This window comes from Anastrepha obliqua, chromosome 3 (genome assembly GCF_027943255.1).
Source record: "Anastrepha obliqua isolate idAnaObli1 chromosome 3, idAnaObli1_1.0, whole genome shotgun sequence".
Lineage (NCBI taxonomy): Eukaryota > Metazoa > Arthropoda > Insecta > Diptera > Tephritidae > Anastrepha > Anastrepha obliqua.
In genome coordinates, this window is record NC_072894.1 from 1643003 (window position 1) to 1662059 (window position 19057).

The following is a 19057-nucleotide window of genomic DNA, read 5'->3' on the forward strand; positions in this document are numbered from 1 at the left end:
AGATAATATACGCATTATTATGTCAGATTTTAATTTATTCTTTTGTAAAAATACACTTGTGTTACAAAATATACATTTGACACATTGTAGCTTTAGAAGGCTACTATAAAGTTTTAAAAAGAGAATTTACATTTTTTATTGGAGCCGAAAACGTTGATTTTGAGAAAATTATGTATAATAGTGAAATTAACCTTGCAAATATAATATGCCCTGTTTAAATGATTTACTTAGTTCACATGATGTTTAAGGGATTTAAGACAATTTAAAGCAAGAGTTTCCCTTCGCCGTTTTACAGCACGGGAATAATTAATTTAAATAAATACATAAATTGTCTTTAAAAATTCCCAATAAAATATATGTAAGACTTTAGTTGGAAAAAACTACGAGCCCCTTCATAAATTATGGCTACACCTAGTGATTCTTAATTTACTAATATCATTATGTATATTGGCACTTTTTTGTTTCTACGTCCAAAACTTGTAATCGAATGACAAAACTATAAATGATCCCACAGATCCTGTTATTGCAGAGTTGGAAGCTTATTCCTCAACAGTCTTAAACAAATATTGTTGGCACGGCGATTAATACCCCTTAAAAGTAGTTTTTACCATTTACTTGACGTTTTTATACCATGGAATATATGTACATATATACTTTTTGCACCTATATCAATGCACTTTTTCTCTCCAACAAGAAATCGGCTAACACTTACCAACGATTGCTCTGCATCTCTTGCAATAAACGCAAAATTATAAGATGTATTTTCTTTCTTGCTTTAATAAAATAAAAACACTAAGTTTTACAAATATTAACAATAAAAATGGAATTCGAGCGCGGAGCGTGTTTTCTTGTTAGAGAGTACATACATATGCACCAAGTTTTATGTTTGTAACAATAGTTGATGCTGATACAATTAAAATGTTTTTTCAATACAATTGTTCAAATACATAAAACTGTGTTCAAATGGCAATAAAAAACTTTTTAACAGTTCAATTTGAATTAAATTTCATCAATAAGTTTCGATTTAGAATAGAAAAAAAAAATAACAATGCTAATGCCTAAGTTATCGGATGAAGAAGTGCTGGAATTTATTATTTCCATGCTACCGATTTTACCAGCCATTTAATCACCATTTTCAAATATTGTATTCCTCATGCATCCGATAGCTATAGCTTTACATATACCACTTATTCAATATGAATACTGAGTATTTTACCTGCGTCTAATAAATTATTTCAATATTTTATAGTTACACCGGTAGCAATGCAACCATCACAGATGGCACACATGTTTACCGTATCATATCACAGATCATACAAGTATATACATTATATTATAGAAAAACTTCAAATTACAAAAATAAAGATTGTAAATAAATAGTTCTCATTATTAATATAGAATTTAGCTTTAAGTAGGTAGGGTAGCAATGTATTTGATACATCTTAAGGTGAGATTTGAAAGGTAAAATGAGACCGTTCGCAACTAAAAAAAATAAAATTAATAAAATAAAATAAACAACATTGCATTATAAGCTACCATGAGCACTACCGTTTCCAGCGTTAAGCTTAAAATTAAGAAAGGAAGGGGATAAAATGTGTCTTCAGAATATCTAAATTGATTGATTAAAATGTATGATTGAAAATCATAAACAAATAATACACATTTTAATGCATCTCAAAAATATAAACTTAAATATTTTAATAGATTTTGCAAATCTTTTGCTTCAAGGATATCCAACAACTGGTAAACTCGTACATTTTAAATTGATTTTGTTTTTTTACAAATTGCTTAATAGATATATATCTATGGTGTATAAGCGTTGGACAGTTTGGAAGAAATGAAGGCGAAACTAATTTTTGTCAAATACATTATATTGGCCACTTAAAAATACGTAATAGTGTGACTCTACAAATTCATCACTTTTTAGCCTAATAATAAGGATACCAACTTGAAAATAATATACAACCGTCTTGTTAAACATTTTAAAATCACTTGGAATTTCAGTTATTTCCGTTATACAAATCCAGTAAACATAATTTTCCTTGGAGTGTACATGAAATGGAAATATGGGTAGTCAACTTCGAATATACATAAGTGATTAAAATTATATATTAATGTTTAAACAAATGATTCATAATGCCTAGGGGATAACAAACAAAAAGTCAGAATATAAACCTTTTCCCGAAAATTTTTAATTTACAGATCTAGGTACTTAAAGAAAATCGAAAGTATCAAATTATCAATATATACGGCAGGAAATCTATGTATAAAGTTTGTTTGTTAGTACTGTGTGCAATCAGAAGGGTGTTACGACGTTTACTGTTAGTACACGGATATTTTACATTCAAATAAAAATAAACAATGAAAACAATATTATTATGAGAAGGAAGTTAACAATAATAATAAATATAGGGCTGATAAATAATAAATAACAATAATCATAATGTCGCACGAAACAGTGGTGCATCTAAATGTGTAAAGACATTCATATATAAGAGTGATTATATAATTATATAAATAGGTAATTCAGCATAAAAGACAATAATACAGTAGTTTGCAATTTAACATTTTAATTTTTTTTTATTAATAAATGGAAATATCAATATACAATCTTCTTCTGATGTGAACGCGCAGGAAAGATTTCGCAAATAATCAAACGCTATTTACTGATGCCGCCAGTTGTTACAATTCCACTTAATAAATCTTGAGTTCATGTATGTATATATACTGCGTAATGCAAGTATGTAATATAACCGCTTTTCCTTCAAAAATATTGCTGGATATATTCCTGCTAAAACCTTGATTGAAGATTTGCATGACGCGTTTCAAATTGATAGTTTCCGACTTAAGAGTTTACATCTATGTATGTATATTTCCTTATATATTTTTATCAAGACGATTCCGCTGAGCTAATTCTGTTTTCCATTCGAAGTCGTCTATCCTGAAACCGCATTTTGCGATTTCTTTAAAATTATGTTATTTTATATTTTGCATGTTTAGATCATTTAAATCTATTAAAAATAATGGTAATCAATTGAAAGTGAAAATTCGCAAACAAACTTTGCTATGGAGCCTGTCGTGGTTGATTATTTTCCTATGATTTCTGCATTGCACGCAATCAAAGTGTACGACTTTTAAAAGTACCGTTGATTGCTTTCTTGTTGTGTATATTTATTTACTTTGTTGCAAGCGTTGATTTGGATTACTCTTATGCCCCACTGTCTATTCAGTGCCGCGAGCGATGTTCCTCACGCCGATCACGGTCCCTTTCCCGATCCCGATCTCTATCACGCTCTCGCTCCCGTTCTCTGTCGCGCTCACGATCACGATCTGATGATCGATAACGCTCCTCGTAATAACTGCGTTTCGATGGCACATCACTTACTACCTCCGCGATGGCTTCAGGAGATTTACGTGGACGTGCAGAACGACTGGAGCTACTTTAGTTGTTAAATAAATCATGATTAGTTGAAAATAAGATAATAATGTAATGTTAAACCAATATATTATATGTTTTCAGAGTTTACCTATCATCTCTATAGTGATCTGGGACGGGGCGTTCACGTTCTCGGCTTCTAGAACGTTCCCTATATCTGCAAAAAACACTTTTCGTAAATATTCTAACTTTGCAGAATTTTACTGGAATGTACTTACCCTCCTTCACGATCACGGTCACGTTCACGCTCCCTATCACGTGAGCGCTCTCTATAACGAGATGATGAACGCTCCCTGCGTTGCCTAGGGCGATGGGTCCGCTCTCGCGATCGTGAACGCTCTCTGCGATTGTAACTTTTTGTTTCGATGCCATGCAAAGTGTCCTGCAAAGAGCTGATCAATATTTTACAACGCTCATCGTGCGCCACTTTCGACTGTTTGATAAGAGAAATAGCCGTGACCAGAGTTTCAATCGCACTGGAATATTCACCAGCTGCTGCATCTGAAACGGCCCTATAAAAGAAAGAGACAATTTTTCATATAAAATTTTAAAATAGTTCAGCCCACCCAATGTTTGCTATGATTGAAAATAAATCATATGTAGTGCTCATATATACCTGGCTATAGCTGAACTGCTTACAGTACGGTTTCTGCTCATGATCTCTTCAAATTCTACTTCGGTTAACTGTGGGCCTAATGTCTGGTCTGGAAACGGACCTTGTGGTTTCGCTGGAGCAGGACCCGGCCATGGACCGCGAGGTGCCCCTTGTTGGGCAAAATGAGGTGGTGGGCCATGCTGTGGTGGCATACCCATTCCCTGTTGCGGCGGTCCAGGAGGGCCGTGGGGGGGACCACTCATAGGTGGACCGCCCGGATGTTGAGGCGGGCCGCCCGGCTGAGCGAAGAATGCCGGATTCACGTGTGGTGCTGGCCCACCAGGACCTCCATGAGGGCCTCCTGGAGGCCCGCCCGGGCCCAGTTGAGGAGGGCCACCAGGCGGACCACGTGGCGGACCTTGCATGTGAGGAGGTCCTTGCGGTGGACCACCAGGTGGACCTTGAGGCGGAAAGCCTCCATGCATAGGTGGTCTACTCCAGTCTGGACGTGGACCCCGAATCGGCATTCCTCCTGGTGGACCTTGAAACTGAAAAAAAAAAACCAAAAATTATTAGTTAAAACACGCGGACGATTTATTAGAAATGATGCATTGGTAGAGCAAGAGCAGGCATGCAAGCGCCATCATTACTTGATATCTTCCGCAAACAAATTTATCTGAATGATCTGAATGCGCTTCTATAAAATTTATTTCTGTAGCATATTATTTATTTACTACTACTAACTACGTGTCATTTTAATGTTAGCATATAACATGTCAGTTGTATATTTTATGTGGACTCTAAGATGTATACAAAAGTCTGGGAAATAAGTGACTACAATATATATAAATAAATATGTACGTTTGGATTGAATTCATGTGCATTTATAATTTGGAATACTGTGTTACTATCTGGGAATAAGGTTGTGATGTTTAGAAATAACAATTTTGATAAATTTTATTAATAAGAAATTCAAGTTTACCATTTGAGGACGCTGCGGCGGTCCATTTGGCGGTCCTGTACGTGGTCCATTCGGACGTGGCTGTCCTGTAGCCGCCCACTGTCCTTGATTGGGCGGATAGCGTGGCGGTGGACCGGGCAATGGTTGTTGTGGCCCCATGTGTCCGCCGCCCTGATGCATTGGCGCCTTTTTGCAATGTCGTTCATTTGTGAGTTATTTGCATGTTGTAGTTGTTGTAAATGTTATACCATATTCGTGTGTTTAAGAATGAATAAAAGAAGACGAATTATCACATCGAAATGTTGCCATAAAAACATGGAATAAAATAATAATAATAAGGATAAAAGCTACAAAAATAAGGACATTTTTTGGAGTTGTTAACGATTTACTTTTTTTTAATAGTTTCCACACTCCCACTAAGGACAGAGTAAAAAGAAATAAGTTTAAAAAAAGAATGCCTCAAAGTGATAGTTACTTTAAGTGTTTTGTATTTTCTGCTTCAAAGCTAATTCTTTAAATATCAAATACCTTTCGCCGAAAATATGCATAATTTGGGTAAAAATAATGTAAGATATAGCGGTTACAAATAGTGAAATTGAGATTGAATCTTAAGGCACTCGAAAGAGAGGAAAAATTACAAACACCAAATACTTGCGACTATGTAGGTTAGTTTGAGATTGATAGCTCCTAAGATTAGTTAGCGTCCATTAATGTAGTCCCGTTAAACACAATAACAACCATAAACTGAATAACAAACGTAAGGTGTGTATATACGAGTTCATATAATTATCTGCACAATGAATGTTCGGAGATTAGCGCGATTCTATTGTATTGATAAAACTTAAAGAACAGTTTTTAAAACATTTATATATTGGTAAAATACTTTCCCTGTTTTCGCTGTTCAAAGCAACATATTTCCCATATTTTCCACCTATGTGCGATGATGGGCATTAATAATTATATAGTATACATATTAACATTCATTTGTACATGGCATTCACATACATATTTTCTAAAAACCAAATAACAGTGCGTTTAGTGAATAGACGTCGAATCATCTTTTCTCCGCTACCCTAACCGGTAAATCTGTCACATCTGGGGATCAGAACCCCGCACGTGATAGTCGAGAAGCCAATAAATCCTCACAGAGGTGGTGGCATCATTGGCCCATTCTTCTTTTAAAATGCAGACTTGGACGATCTTAGGTTTCAACAGGACAGTATACCATGCCATAATTGTAGGAGTTTAACCTGCTACAGTATCCTGTACGTAATTGTACCAGTGTTACGCGGGTCTCACGGGGAAACTGGAGCTCTTCATCTGCTATAGGTGGTGGTTGGACTCCGATTACGGCATTCAGTGGATGGGAGCTTAAGAAGGTGGTGACGGTCTTCCGGTGAATGTCGTGTTATCAATCGTCTCAACGATTGCCAAGTGGCCTACTCGGAGGAAAGATTTAACGCCGTTAGTCTTTTTTGAGACGTCATTAATGATCGATGTTGTACGAAGAAAACAATCTATTAACGAATCACACCCTTAAGCCGAATACCGAGCAAGCCATTCGTGTATAGAACCGTCACCATGCTTTTGGAAAACTGGGTTAACACAATGCGATATTACGAAGACAGCCACATAAATGAAATCGTATTCCAAAATAAGGCGAATATTTGCTTTCCGAAGAATTAATATACCGAAAAAATATTTATTTGTGTTCATTTTTTTACTGTTTTTAAAAAGAACCCACTAAATGGACCACGACGAACAGTTGTATTGAATGAATTAATAGGTCTGTTCACGTTCATCTCCAGTAAGAATTAACAAGTAACCAAACAGAATACAATACTTAGAAGTCCTTCTAGCGCGCGAATTAAAAAAATTAAAATTGAAAATTCCGAATTATACCTTGATCTACTCATAAGTTGCACAAATTCCTTATGCTTACTTGTTTTTATATTCATTTTTTTCAAAATTCAGTTCTTGTACTCTCTAAACCGTAGCTTTTCTTAAAGATTATCACAAATAAAAAATTTACAATACTCGTACTATACTTGCACAGTCATGTATGCGAAAATATTGCCCAGCTCTATGAAAATGTTGCGTATTTCATATGAGAATAAAACAAGAAAAAATCCAACAATTGCACCAATTTTGTATTTAATATAATGATATACCTATGTATAAATAAATGGTATATTGAATATTGAAGGGTGGCCGCCGTAGCCAAATGGCTTGGTGCGTGACTGCCATTCGGAATTCGGAATACGTAGGTTCGAATCTCTGTGAAACACCAAAATGAAGAATAAGTTTTTTGTGTATTTTTGCTCTTTCGCACCGAATTTTTTGCTGGGGTGAAAGATCGGGTGCTTTTTGGAACTTGTAAGCCTTGACCTTGAGCTCATTTTTCAATAAGCGTCGAATGCTGTCTTGCGATATTTTCAGTTCTTCGGCCATTTTTCTTGCACTTCGACGTGGATTTCGTTCAAACCGAGCCTTCACTTTACGAACCATTTCTGGCGTTGTTGTGGTTTTTTTTTGGACCACCTCCATAGCGTTTTGCAATGCTACCAGTATCATTGTAACGTTTTATAGTGCGATACACAAACATTTTATTCACTTTAAGGCGTCTGAGCTCACGAACAATGGCTGGTTGTGATTTTCCAACCAAATATAACGCAATCACACTATTACGTTTGAATTCCATCACAGAAAAAAAAATCAACAAAACTGAGACGCAATTGCTTTTGATGGCTTATAAACATTAGAACAATTTTGACGTTGATGTCATGAGCTGTTTTACAGATACAAGCAGTGTGAAATTGGTAACACTTCATCTCGTTCACCCTGTATATATATATATATACTATATATATTTAATATAATGAAACGAATTACTTTCTTTGTTTTGCACCAAAGTTTTCGTGCAACCATTTTGAGAAAAGAAAACGTTATCCTATAAATATGTTGAGCAATGAAAACAACTCTGGTACAGGGCGGAATAAATGCGATATTATTGTGAGAAAAGAAACCCCCATTATACTAGATCGAATGCCCACTTCTTCTTTATGTAAAAAACCCCGTCTTTCTATCGAACGCAAAATTTGCGCGAACAAATTTTCAAAAGCCGTATCTGCCCAGATGCAATGCCAGCTTTCAGAGCGCTGGTGACTACAAATTTGAGCTTTTTCCCATTGAATTCATTCCAAAGGTCGCCTTCAATTATTTTATTGCTATCGAAAATCATGTCCAGAGAAATGAATGTATCGACCACATCCATGTCAAGACTAATTAGAGATGATCTCAACATAAAAGGCTTTCGTCGTTCAACTGATCATCTTTTGAAAACGCGCTTGAAGAAAATTGGACTCGACAGATGCAAGCATTTTCTTCGGTGGAACCCGGTCAACGACCATGAAAATATGCTTTTCACAGGTGGGAAATGATGAAATTTTTATTGTTGAAGAAGTTTTTAATAAGCAAAACGACAAAATCTATGCTAAAACTTCTCAAGAAGCAAAAACTGCTGTTCCAGTGGTTCAGCGTGGCCACCATTCAGCCTCCGTAATGGTTTGGTGGGAAGGGTCTTGTAATTAGGGTTAAGATCGAGGCAAAAGTGTACCAGCATCTGTCCAGATCTGGATCCATTGGACTACAGTTTGTGGTCGGAATTAGAGTAAATGGCCTGTCGAAAACCACACAGAAATTTTGAGAGTCTAAAACTATTTTTGGTTCAAACACAGACGTCAATATCCATGAAACCGTGCGTGCTGCAATGGCTGAATGGCCTAATCGTTTTAAGGCTTGTGTAAAAGGATTTCAAGTTAAAATTTAATTTTTTTTTAATATTTACACGATTAACTAAAACTAACTTTATTAAAAAAGTATTATAATTTTATATCTATAATGGTCTTATATTAACATGTAACAGAACTTATGGCAAGACTAAATATAATTCATATAGTACCTATATAAAACAAATTAAATAAAAAATAAATAGTCAAAACTTTCGCGCAGCTATGATCATGGCCGCCACTGTAAATATAATAAATGTAGTAATACAAGTTGGCGCAAAATTAATCACCCATCGGCAGATTTATTTTGTTGTGAACTAGTCGTATACAAACAGACAAGCAGTGGAGCGCGTAAAGGTCAAAATAAAGATTTCCATAATAGAAAATAATTTTTTATTTAGTAAACCAATTATTAAAAAATAAATTGGATGATTATGAATTATGAGCCACCTTGTATTCAATCTTTTGAAAAACTCAGATCTTAACAATGCTGCGCATAAACAATTGTACCTCATGACAATAATTTCATTTACGAAATAAGAAGGTACCTGTACTGAATTTAAGTAAAATGGCAAATAAAGTAAACATATATATAAATAACAAAATAGAGTTTACAGTTCCCTATAAGATGTTAATTTTCATTACATTCCTATTGCAAAATGTAAACACTCATTTTTGGCTCAAAAAGTAGGTATGCTTGACCAAGTTTACAGAAATTGTGGTAAGGAAGGTTTTGCTTTTTAACAAAACACTTTCTTAAACATTAGATAAATTAAATCGGAGAAGCCTGTAAACTAGACTACTCAAAAATTGGCATTCAGAACTAATCAGATAAACATTGCTAGCTTATTTGAGTTTATATACAAAAAAATTAAAATTATAATAATAAACCAAAAGCAGGGAAATGGTAATTGTTTAAAAGACACGGTCAATTCTGAGTGAATTAAATCAATTTGTGCATTATAGGCGAAAGACAATTAATATGTACATACCTGCATACGTGGTGGGCCCGCATTCGGTCCTACAGGTGGACCCTGTGGCATATGTTGTGGGCGGTACTGACCGGGTGCCATATTGGGATTCATCATACGTGGTGGATGACCGGGAGGTACGCCTTGACCACCTGGATGTGGAGGCAATGGTCCACCCACGCCCATATTCGGAGGCGCGGGACCACGTGGTGGTCCATTCTGTTGCGACGGTGGTACCGGACGTGTCTTCTGTAAACTCTCAAACTGGTTCAACGCCTGCTTTGTTGGATACGTTACTACCGGAGCTTGACCATGCAGCTCTTTTTTTGGCAGACGTTCTAAGACTAGCCGTAAGCTTGCTTCGGATCCAAGTGATATAACGCTGAATCCTTTCGATTGACCATTCGATCTGTTTTCAAAAAACTTCACCTCTTGGAAGTCGTTTACCCCGATTTCACGCATAACGTTAGCAATATCTTGGTCAGTTGTCCACTACGAGAAATTATAATAGAAAACGTATTGGTTACACTATTGACAAATTAAACTTTAATATTTTATTATCAGCCCTAAGGTCCGAATCACGCAGCGCATAATGGAAAAGTACGTATAGAGATTTATATTTTGACGACTGTGTTTTCGTTTTTGTAGTTAATTCAAGAGATATTATTCGATCCTAATTGTAACGGCCGCTGTAGCCGAATGGGTTGGTGCGTGAGTTACCATTCGGAATTCAGAGAGAGCGTATGTTCGAATCTCGGTGAAAACACCAAAATTAAGGAAACATTTTTCTAATAGCGGTCGCCCCTCGGCAGGCAATGGCAAACCTCCGAGTGTATTTCCGCTATGAAAAAGCTTCTCACAAAAATATCTGCCGTTCGGAGTCGGCTTGAAACTGTGGGTCCCTCCATTTGTGGAACAACATCAAGACGCACACCACAAATTGGAGGAGGAGCTCGGCCAAACACCCAAAAAGGCTGTACGCACCAAATATATATGTATAAATATCCAATTATATATAATTGTGTATATGTATATATCTTTATATATATATTTCTTATGTTCGTGTGTTTGTCACTGAACTCCTCCTAAACGACTGAACCGATTTTGATGAAATTTTTTGTGTGTGTTCAATGAGATTCGAGAATGGTTTAGATTCACAATTTGGTCTCCTGGAAAATGTCTAGGGTCTCGAGATAGAGACCAAAACGTGGAGCCTAGAATGTGTATGTACAATATGGGTATCAAATGGAAGCTGTTGGTGAATGCTTTAGTTCAGAGTATTTTTCACGCCGCTCCGTGACTAGGGTCTCGAGATAGAGACCAAAACGTGGAGCCTAGAATGTGTATGTACAATATGGGTATCAAATGGAAGCTGTTGATGAATGCTTTAGTTCAGAGTAGTTTTCATGCCGCTCCGTGACTAGGGTGTCGAGATAGAGACCAAAACGTGGAGCCTAGAATGTGTATGTACAATATGGGTATCAAATGGAAGATGTTGATGAATGCTTTAGTTCAGAGTATTTTTCATGCCGCTCCGTGACTAGGGTCTCGAGATAGAGACCAAAACGTGGAGCCTAGAATGTGTATGTACAATATGGATATCAGATGGAAGCTGTTGGTGAATGCTTTAGTTCAGAGTATTTTTCATGCCGCTCCGTGACTAGGGTCTCGAGATAGAGACCAAAACGTGGAGCCTAGAATGTGTTTGTACAATATGGATATCAGATGGAAGCTGTTGGTGAATGCTTTAGTTCAGAGTATTTTTCATGCCGCTCCGTGACTAGGGTGTCGAGATAGAGACCAAAACGTGGAGCCTAGAATGTGTATGTACAATATGGGTATCAAATGGAAGATGTTGATGAATGCTTTAGTTCAGAGTATTTTTCATGCCGCTCCGTGACTAGGGTCTCGAGATAGAGACCAAAACGTGGAGCCTAGAATGTGTATGTACAATATGGATATCAGATGGAAGCTGTTGGTGAATGCTTTAGTTCAGAGTATTTTTCATGCCGCTCCGTGACTAGGGTCTCGAGATAGAGACCAAAACGTGGAGCCTAGAATGTGTATGTACAATATGGGTATCAAATGGAAGCTGTTGGTGAATGCTTTAGTTCTGAGTATTTTTCATGCCGCTCCGTGACTAGGGTGTCGAGATAGAGACCAAAACGTGGAGCCTAGAATGTGTATGTACAATATGGGTATCAAATGGAAGCTGTTGGTGAATGCTTTAGTTCTGAGTATTTTTCATGCCGCTCCGTGACTGGGATCTCGAGATATAGGTCAAAACGTGGACCCGGGTAACCTTTGGTTGTGTATGTACAATATGGGCATCAAATGAAGACGTTCTAATACCGAGAATTCCAATGATTCCACCTGAATTGCCATTTGAATTCAAGCGTTTGCAACTACCCATTCGCTTAACATTTGCAATAACTATCAATAAATCACAAGGGCGAACTTTAGAAATATGCGGGATGAATTTAGAAGAACCAGTATTCACCCATGGTCAACTATACGTTGGCTGTTCACGTGTTGGGAAGCCAACAGCATTATATATTTACTCAAAAACAAATAGAAAAACAAAAAATATTGTGTATGCCAAAGCGCTGGAATAAAGAATAAAGAAATAAATAATATGAAAACCATATCTTTTCTGTTCTAAACCATATCTATTCTATTTTAGTGTGCCCAGCGAAGCGGGCGGGGTTTGCTAGTATATAATATAATTCTAACAGTGACGCTGCAAAGTGACAGACTACATACACGACTTAAAATTGATCAATATTCTCTACGTATGTGCACTAAATTAACATAGGTACAGAAATAAGTCTAAAATGTTTCCAATGACTTCTATTAAACATTCCTGCAAGTATGAAAATTTAGATGTTTTAGTCTCTTAATTATAAACAAATATGCTGCAATTGGTCGCGATTTAGGAATTTCGCTTGAAGTAAAAAAAAAAAAACTATAACCTTAGCTGCTAGTATCTAATTTGATTTGTTTGTAATGCAATAAATAAACAAATAAATAAAATACAATTTATATAAAAATTATTATATTAAAAAAATATATATATATGTACATAAAATCATGTAGTTATGAAATGTCATTCTAATGTGCCGGCAATTTTGCGATTTGAAAAATAATTTTGAATATTTGTAATGAAAAAATATATTTTATAAATGGAAAATGCTAGAAACACACCATTTACGTCATATTCAAATATTTAATGTAAAATTTTTGTTTAGAAATCTCCGACATTCTTCATCTGATACCTTCCTTGCCAAAGGAATAGTCTCGGGCTCCTGCTATTTGTTTTACTCATAAATGATATTAGTACTTGCTTCTACTTCTGCAACATTTTGTTATACAGTCCGTTCAATAGAATCGTGCCGCCGTAGCCGAATGCAATGAAACACCAAAATGACAGGCACTTCTTTCGTGCGCTCTCATTTTGAATAGACTGTCATTATTTGCCGTCTATTCCATCAATTTATGATAGCTAGGATTGAATGCGTTCAAAAGCCTTGCTTAAATATGTTTTGCGCTCTTTATCAGTCAGTCCTTTCCTTGACATTTGTGTTTGGCATTATTCGAAGAATCCTTTTGGGAGGTATTAATTTTAATATTCAATTACAATTTATAGCAGCAATGATAAAACAAATGACGCTCGACTTGCTCCCCTTTCCACAGCTATTATTGAGTTCAACTCCATACCTTTGTGTTTACAACAGGTAAAATTGACAAACGTATGTATGTTTTTGGACATCCTCAAACGGATTTGCGATTACCCCCATCGACTAGGTTTCAACGCTTAGCATGCGTGTGCATTCCGGGTGCCATAAGCAACTGCCTATAGCTGTGATGGAGATGGGATCCGAGCTAACACAACTTTTTTCAGCAATTAGCCAAGTCCTCCTCCTAATTGTGGTGTGCGTCTTGATGTTGTTCCACAAATGGAGGGACCTACAGTTTCAAGCCGACTCCGAACGGCAGATATTTTTGAGGAGCTTTTTCATGGCAGAAACACACTCGGATTTTGCCATTGCCTGCAGAGGGGCGACCGCTATTACAAAAATGTTTTTCTTAATTTGATGTTTCACCGAGATTCGAACCTACGTTCTCTCTGTCAATTCCGAATGGTAGTCACGCACCAACCCTTTCGGCTACGGCGATACTACTAAGGTCGAAAAATGTTCAGGATTGAACTTGACAAGAAAGCAATCCTGTTGGATTAGGTTAGGTTTTCCATTATGGGACACACTTGAGTTCATAGCCCATTGTGGTACCGCATGAGGAACTTGAGCACTTTTCAAATATTTTAGAAAATCCCTGATTTCCCCAGTGCCAGATATTCTTACTCATTAAAAAATGTTCAACCTAGAGTGGTGAGTCTACGTTTGGATAAAGCAGACCGTGATATACAAGGTCCAGGATCTCCTCTCCCTCTTCTTCATTTAGGCAACTTCTGCAGAAGTCATGTGCAACTTGACCCATAAGACATTGTCCCGTTATAATCTAAATTAGTATACTAAGGCTGTGCTTGTTTGGGCTTAGCAGGGATGCTGTGCGTTTAGTATTGAGAATCTGAGACTCACAAGTTGAGAAACTTCAAAAAATGCAAAATAGAGCTATGCGATTCATTCTGCAGAAGCGTTCTCTTACACCCATACAAGAAATTATTGGATATTTGAATTAATTTAAATATATAAGTTTTAATTTAATTGTAGTTTTTAATGAATCTAATCAAATGCAACTTTTTGACGTATAATTAGAAATATATTGTTATATATAATTATCAGTTATAACTTATATAATGAACAAATTATTTTTTAAATACGTACCCAAGTTAAGTTGCCGACATAGAGTTGATAACGTCGGCCCATATGATTAGGGGTTAAACTACCACCACTTTGATGGTAAAGACCATTTGAGCCGCCACCATTCCCGGCTGTGTCACTGCCAACCACTGGCGTCGCGTTTTCTGCTGAATTAGCAGACACTGTCGCGCCTGAAGTAACAGATGCAGATTCTGTCGGACCACCTATATCGTCATATAAATCCACGCCTTCACCAGCAAATTCATCCTAAAAAATTGCCTTTTTATTATACAGACAAATTTAATATCTTTCATCTCTTTTACTCACCTGGTTCTGCGCGGCAAAATCTTTATCCAGGTCTTCAGCATAAAGATCTAGCACGGCACCGTCAGCCATGGCAATTATTTACCAATATATATTTTTTCTGATGTGTGTAAATGAAAACAAACTAAATATCCACAATTGAAATCCAGAATTTATAAACCATTTACCAATTTTTAACTTTACTTCCTTTCGCCTCCGCCTCAATCAGCCTTCAATTAAATAATGTATATATATATATATATATGTATATAAAACGGTATATACTTCTGCAATACCAGCCACACCGGCATGAAACGTGAAGTTTTTTCCTCAATTTTCAGCGTTTCTTTTTCACTTTTGTTTTTTAAACATTTTTATTAAACAATTTTTTTGCTAATTATCTTCTGCACTTTTAAACCCAACTTAACAAATATCCACAATTTTTCACCTCTAAAACTTTATTAAAATTAGTACACCCTCAATAATCACCAGAAGATTATTACTTTTCAACTCATACCGACATTGAATAGAAAATGAACGTTCTCTGAAAAATGGAAGCACGAAAGTCGTGGGAAAGAAGCGTACGAAACATTTGCGACATCTCGAGGCGATTTGTTAAAACGCGAAATGGGCACACAAGGCGAATTCATGGAAGCTGACTTCGTTAGACCCTAAGGCGAATTGAGTATCTAAGGTGGCACCATTAAACAGTTACAGTTACTTTATTTTTCGCGTTTTGACAAATCTGACGTCAACTCCCTTCGAAATACAAAGCAAACGACAAAACAATCAAAGGTAGGAGAAGTTACATGTTTGTGGCAATTCAGTGAATGGCTTGGTATTATTGTGATTTGTGAAATTTACCCTAATCAAACTAATGAAAACGAAGAGCCGTGTGTTAAATTGTGACAAATGCAAGACATCCGTGGCAAGAAAGTATATGTGTGTGCGTATATTGTGTTTGGTTGTTTCCTTTACTTTGCTTCCCCTGCTCTTCTTCTTCACAAACAAGTAATTCACTTCCTTTTGCTTGTTTATTAATGGGCTCTTAGGACGCGGCGAATTCGGATGGCGCAATCTCTTTCTCTATCATTCTTGGTTAGACCGCATAAACACGAGAACTAACAGCTTTTTATTATTTTTGTGCTTTCAAAATTTAATGCACGGCACTTCGTTTTCATTAGATTGATTAGTTGTCACAAGTTTGACTAATGTCACAAATCACAATAATACCAAGCCATTCACTGAATTTTCACAAACAACTAATTTCTCCTACTTTTGTTTGTTTTGTATTGCGAAGGGAGGTGACGTCAGACTTGTCAAAATCGCGAAAAATAAAGTAACTGGTTTTTAATGGTGCCATCTTAGATACTCAATCCGCCTTGCGTTAGACCAACATTAACATTTACTTATCATGATCACTGTTCGGTTTTGGCAATTTAGTAGTTACATTGTAAAAATTTTAATGGAAATGTAAACAAGCAAATAAGACAACAACAAAGAAGCAGGGTACTTTAACCATTCCCATGGCAGCCGGTTCTACGTTACCGGAATGACTCGGGTTTTTCCCGACCAAGGGCTGCCGCCCCAGTAAACAAGCCCTGTCTAGTGTACCGTATCCCACCCCCAATCTTTCGTCACAGGAGCTACTCATTGCAGCACGTTTGCTCAAAATACTTCTCTTCCGGGCTGGCGTCGAACCCAACCCCGGACCAGAAGTATTTTACTGCTGTATCTGCCACAAACGGCTCCACCCGAACTTCACCTCGGTTAGGTGTAACAAGTGCAACGGGTGGTGCTATCTTTAGACCTGCTCAGGCCTTAAGACTCACAGGGAGTGGTCCACAAGGTATGTTGCCACGTGTTGCTCCCGCCCTCAGGCGGCCCCTGCCTCAACGGCGATACTGCCCTCAGTGCCGGCACGTCAAACTGCCGCCACCAACAACACCTCAACGGTAAGGAGCCCCCACATGCAATACAACTCCCTCACTGACCCACAACCCTCCTGCTCCTATCCCAGTGCGGGACAAACCAGCAGCGCTTGGACTCCTGCACAGTCTGCTCCGTGTGTCAGGCCGTAGTTGACAACTGTCCAATGCAATTCTTGCAGTGACTGGTGCCATTTTCGGAGGTGCTCCGGCCTGCACACCACCCGTGAGTTGAAACGCGACTTCGTTGCCCCCTGCTTCAGAGCTCTGCACTCACGAGCAAGATTGACGAAATAGTCGACTTCATGAGCCGGTATGGTATCAAGATAGCTGCGGTCCAAGAGACAAAACTGCACGCTAGCTCCCCCCTGATTACCAGGGACGGCTACAACTTGCATAAAAAGGACAGCGAGCGAGATAACGGTGGGGGCCTAGCGTTCATAGTCCACCATTCAGGGCAGTATCGTCTCATCGATGAAGGCGTCGACCGCAGGGACAGCACCTTAGAATGTCAAGGTATAGCTGTCCGGTCAGGCGATGTCGAGCTCGAAATTTATAATATCTATATACCCCCTGTCACCTGCTGCCCGGCAGGATATCTCCCTGATATTGGTGCGCTCATCAGGGGAGAAAACCGATTGGTAGTAGGTGACTTTAACGCGCATCACGATCTTTGGCATTCAAGCCTGCCAAATGATCGTAGGGGACAGCTATTGGCAGAGCAGATAGACGATTCGACATTCAGCACTGTAAACGACGACGCCCCCAGTAGGGTAGTGGGCAATTCCAGCAGCTCGCCTGACATCACAATTGCTAGCGCAGGTCTGATAAATAGCATAACCTGGCGACCTATGCTATCGCTTCCATCAGACCACTTGCCCATTATCATCTCGATCGAGAAACCTGCCGAACACCGGTCATACATCAACTTTAACAAAGCTGATTGGACCAGATTCGCGGAATTTACTGAGGACATCTTCGCAGCCCTACCCACTCACACCGATATGCGCGCAGGCGAACGCGCATTCCGCAAGGTGATCACAGCCGCCGCGGCTCGCTTCATACCCGCTGGACGGATCCGGGACATGCGTCCCGATTTCCCAGCCGAAGCAGCCAGGCCAATCCCGGGGATCCTCGAATAAAGGATCTCAATTCGGAGATCCGGCAACTGGTAACCCGACACAAGCGGACCAAATGGGTAGAGCATCTGAAGTCCTGCAACTTGACCTCTGGTGTGAGCAAGCTCTGATCCACCGTAAGGTCCCTGTCGAGCCCGACGAAGCACAACGACAAGGTGGATATCACCTTTAACGGTCGTACTTCGCCGGATCCGAAGAGATGCGCGAGCAACTTTAGCCGGAAATTTATACTGCATCCTCCGGTCGACAGATCCAAACGTTGTGCCACCAGACAGTTGCACAAACTGACATACAACAGTGCACCGCTTGCTTTTCCAGCGACATTGGCCCTGACGGACTAAGCATGCTGATGCTGAAAAAATGGGCCCACTGGGAGTAGAATTTCTCACCAAGGTCTTCAACCTGTCTATGGCCACTCTCAACATTCCTGATAAGTGGAAATTAGGGAAAGTGGTCCCACTACTGAAGCCAGGGCAACCCGCCAATAACTCTCCTTTCCCCAGTAGTGAAGACGCTTCAAGCCCTTCTACTCCCACTCCTTACAAAACACCTGACTCCAGCCTCACACCAGCCACACTAGCATGGTTTCCGAAGAGTGCACAGCACCACCACGGCACTCACCGTCATAAACACCCAGGTAAACCGCGGGCTAAACCAAAACCGCGCTGCGAGAGGACTGCCCTAGTAGCGTTTGATTTACAAAAGGCTTTCGATACAGTCAGCCACGCCACGCTACTAGATGTCATTTTACAGTCGACACTCCCGCCAGGGCTGAAGAGGTGGACCGCGAACTACCTGAGTGGTCGTCACTCGTCGGTGATATTTCGAGACCAAACGTCAAACCAGAGAAAAATAAAGCAGGGAGTACCGCAGGGTGGTGTCCTTTCACCCTTGCTTTTTAATTTCTACATTTCGAAACTCCCCCAGCCACCAGAGGGAATCTTACTGGTCTCATACGCCGACGACTGCACGATAATGGCGTCGGGCAATGACATTGATGGCCTATGCACAAAAGTAAACGACTACCTCGTCCACCTTTCTCGCTTCTTTACTGCGAGAAACCTACAACTTTCTCCCACTAAATCCACGGCGACCCATTTTACCACCTGGACAAAG

At 38.6% G+C, this 19057-nt stretch overlaps 1 protein-coding gene across 3 annotated transcripts; it reads right to left on the reverse strand.

Annotated features, from left to right (window-relative positions):
* Positions 1–2172: 2172 nt before the first annotated feature.
* On the reverse strand, positions 2173–15453 carry LOC129241996 (cleavage and polyadenylation specificity factor subunit 6). Of its 3 annotated transcripts, XM_054878556.1 has the most exons (10): positions 15160–15450; positions 15063–15104; positions 14899–14995; positions 14596–14838; positions 9773–10243; positions 5014–5178; positions 4053–4579; positions 3655–3948; positions 3528–3593; positions 2173–3440 (listed from the first exon to the last, which is right to left on the reverse strand). In XM_054878556.1, exons 3-10 carry the CDS (start codon positions 14965–14967, stop codon positions 3227–3229), a joined length of 2049 nt encoding a protein of 682 aa, XP_054734531.1. In that variant the 5' UTR covers positions 14968–14995; positions 15063–15104; positions 15160–15450; the 3' UTR covers positions 2173–3226. The 3 variants fall into 3 exon arrangements, with proteins under 3 accessions (XP_054734531.1, XP_054734533.1, XP_054734534.1); XM_054878558.1 differs by having other exon boundaries at positions 2173–3437; positions 15063–15450; XM_054878559.1 differs by lacking the exon at positions 5014–5178 and having other exon boundaries at positions 15063–15453.
* Positions 15454–19057: the final 3604 nt, after the last annotated feature.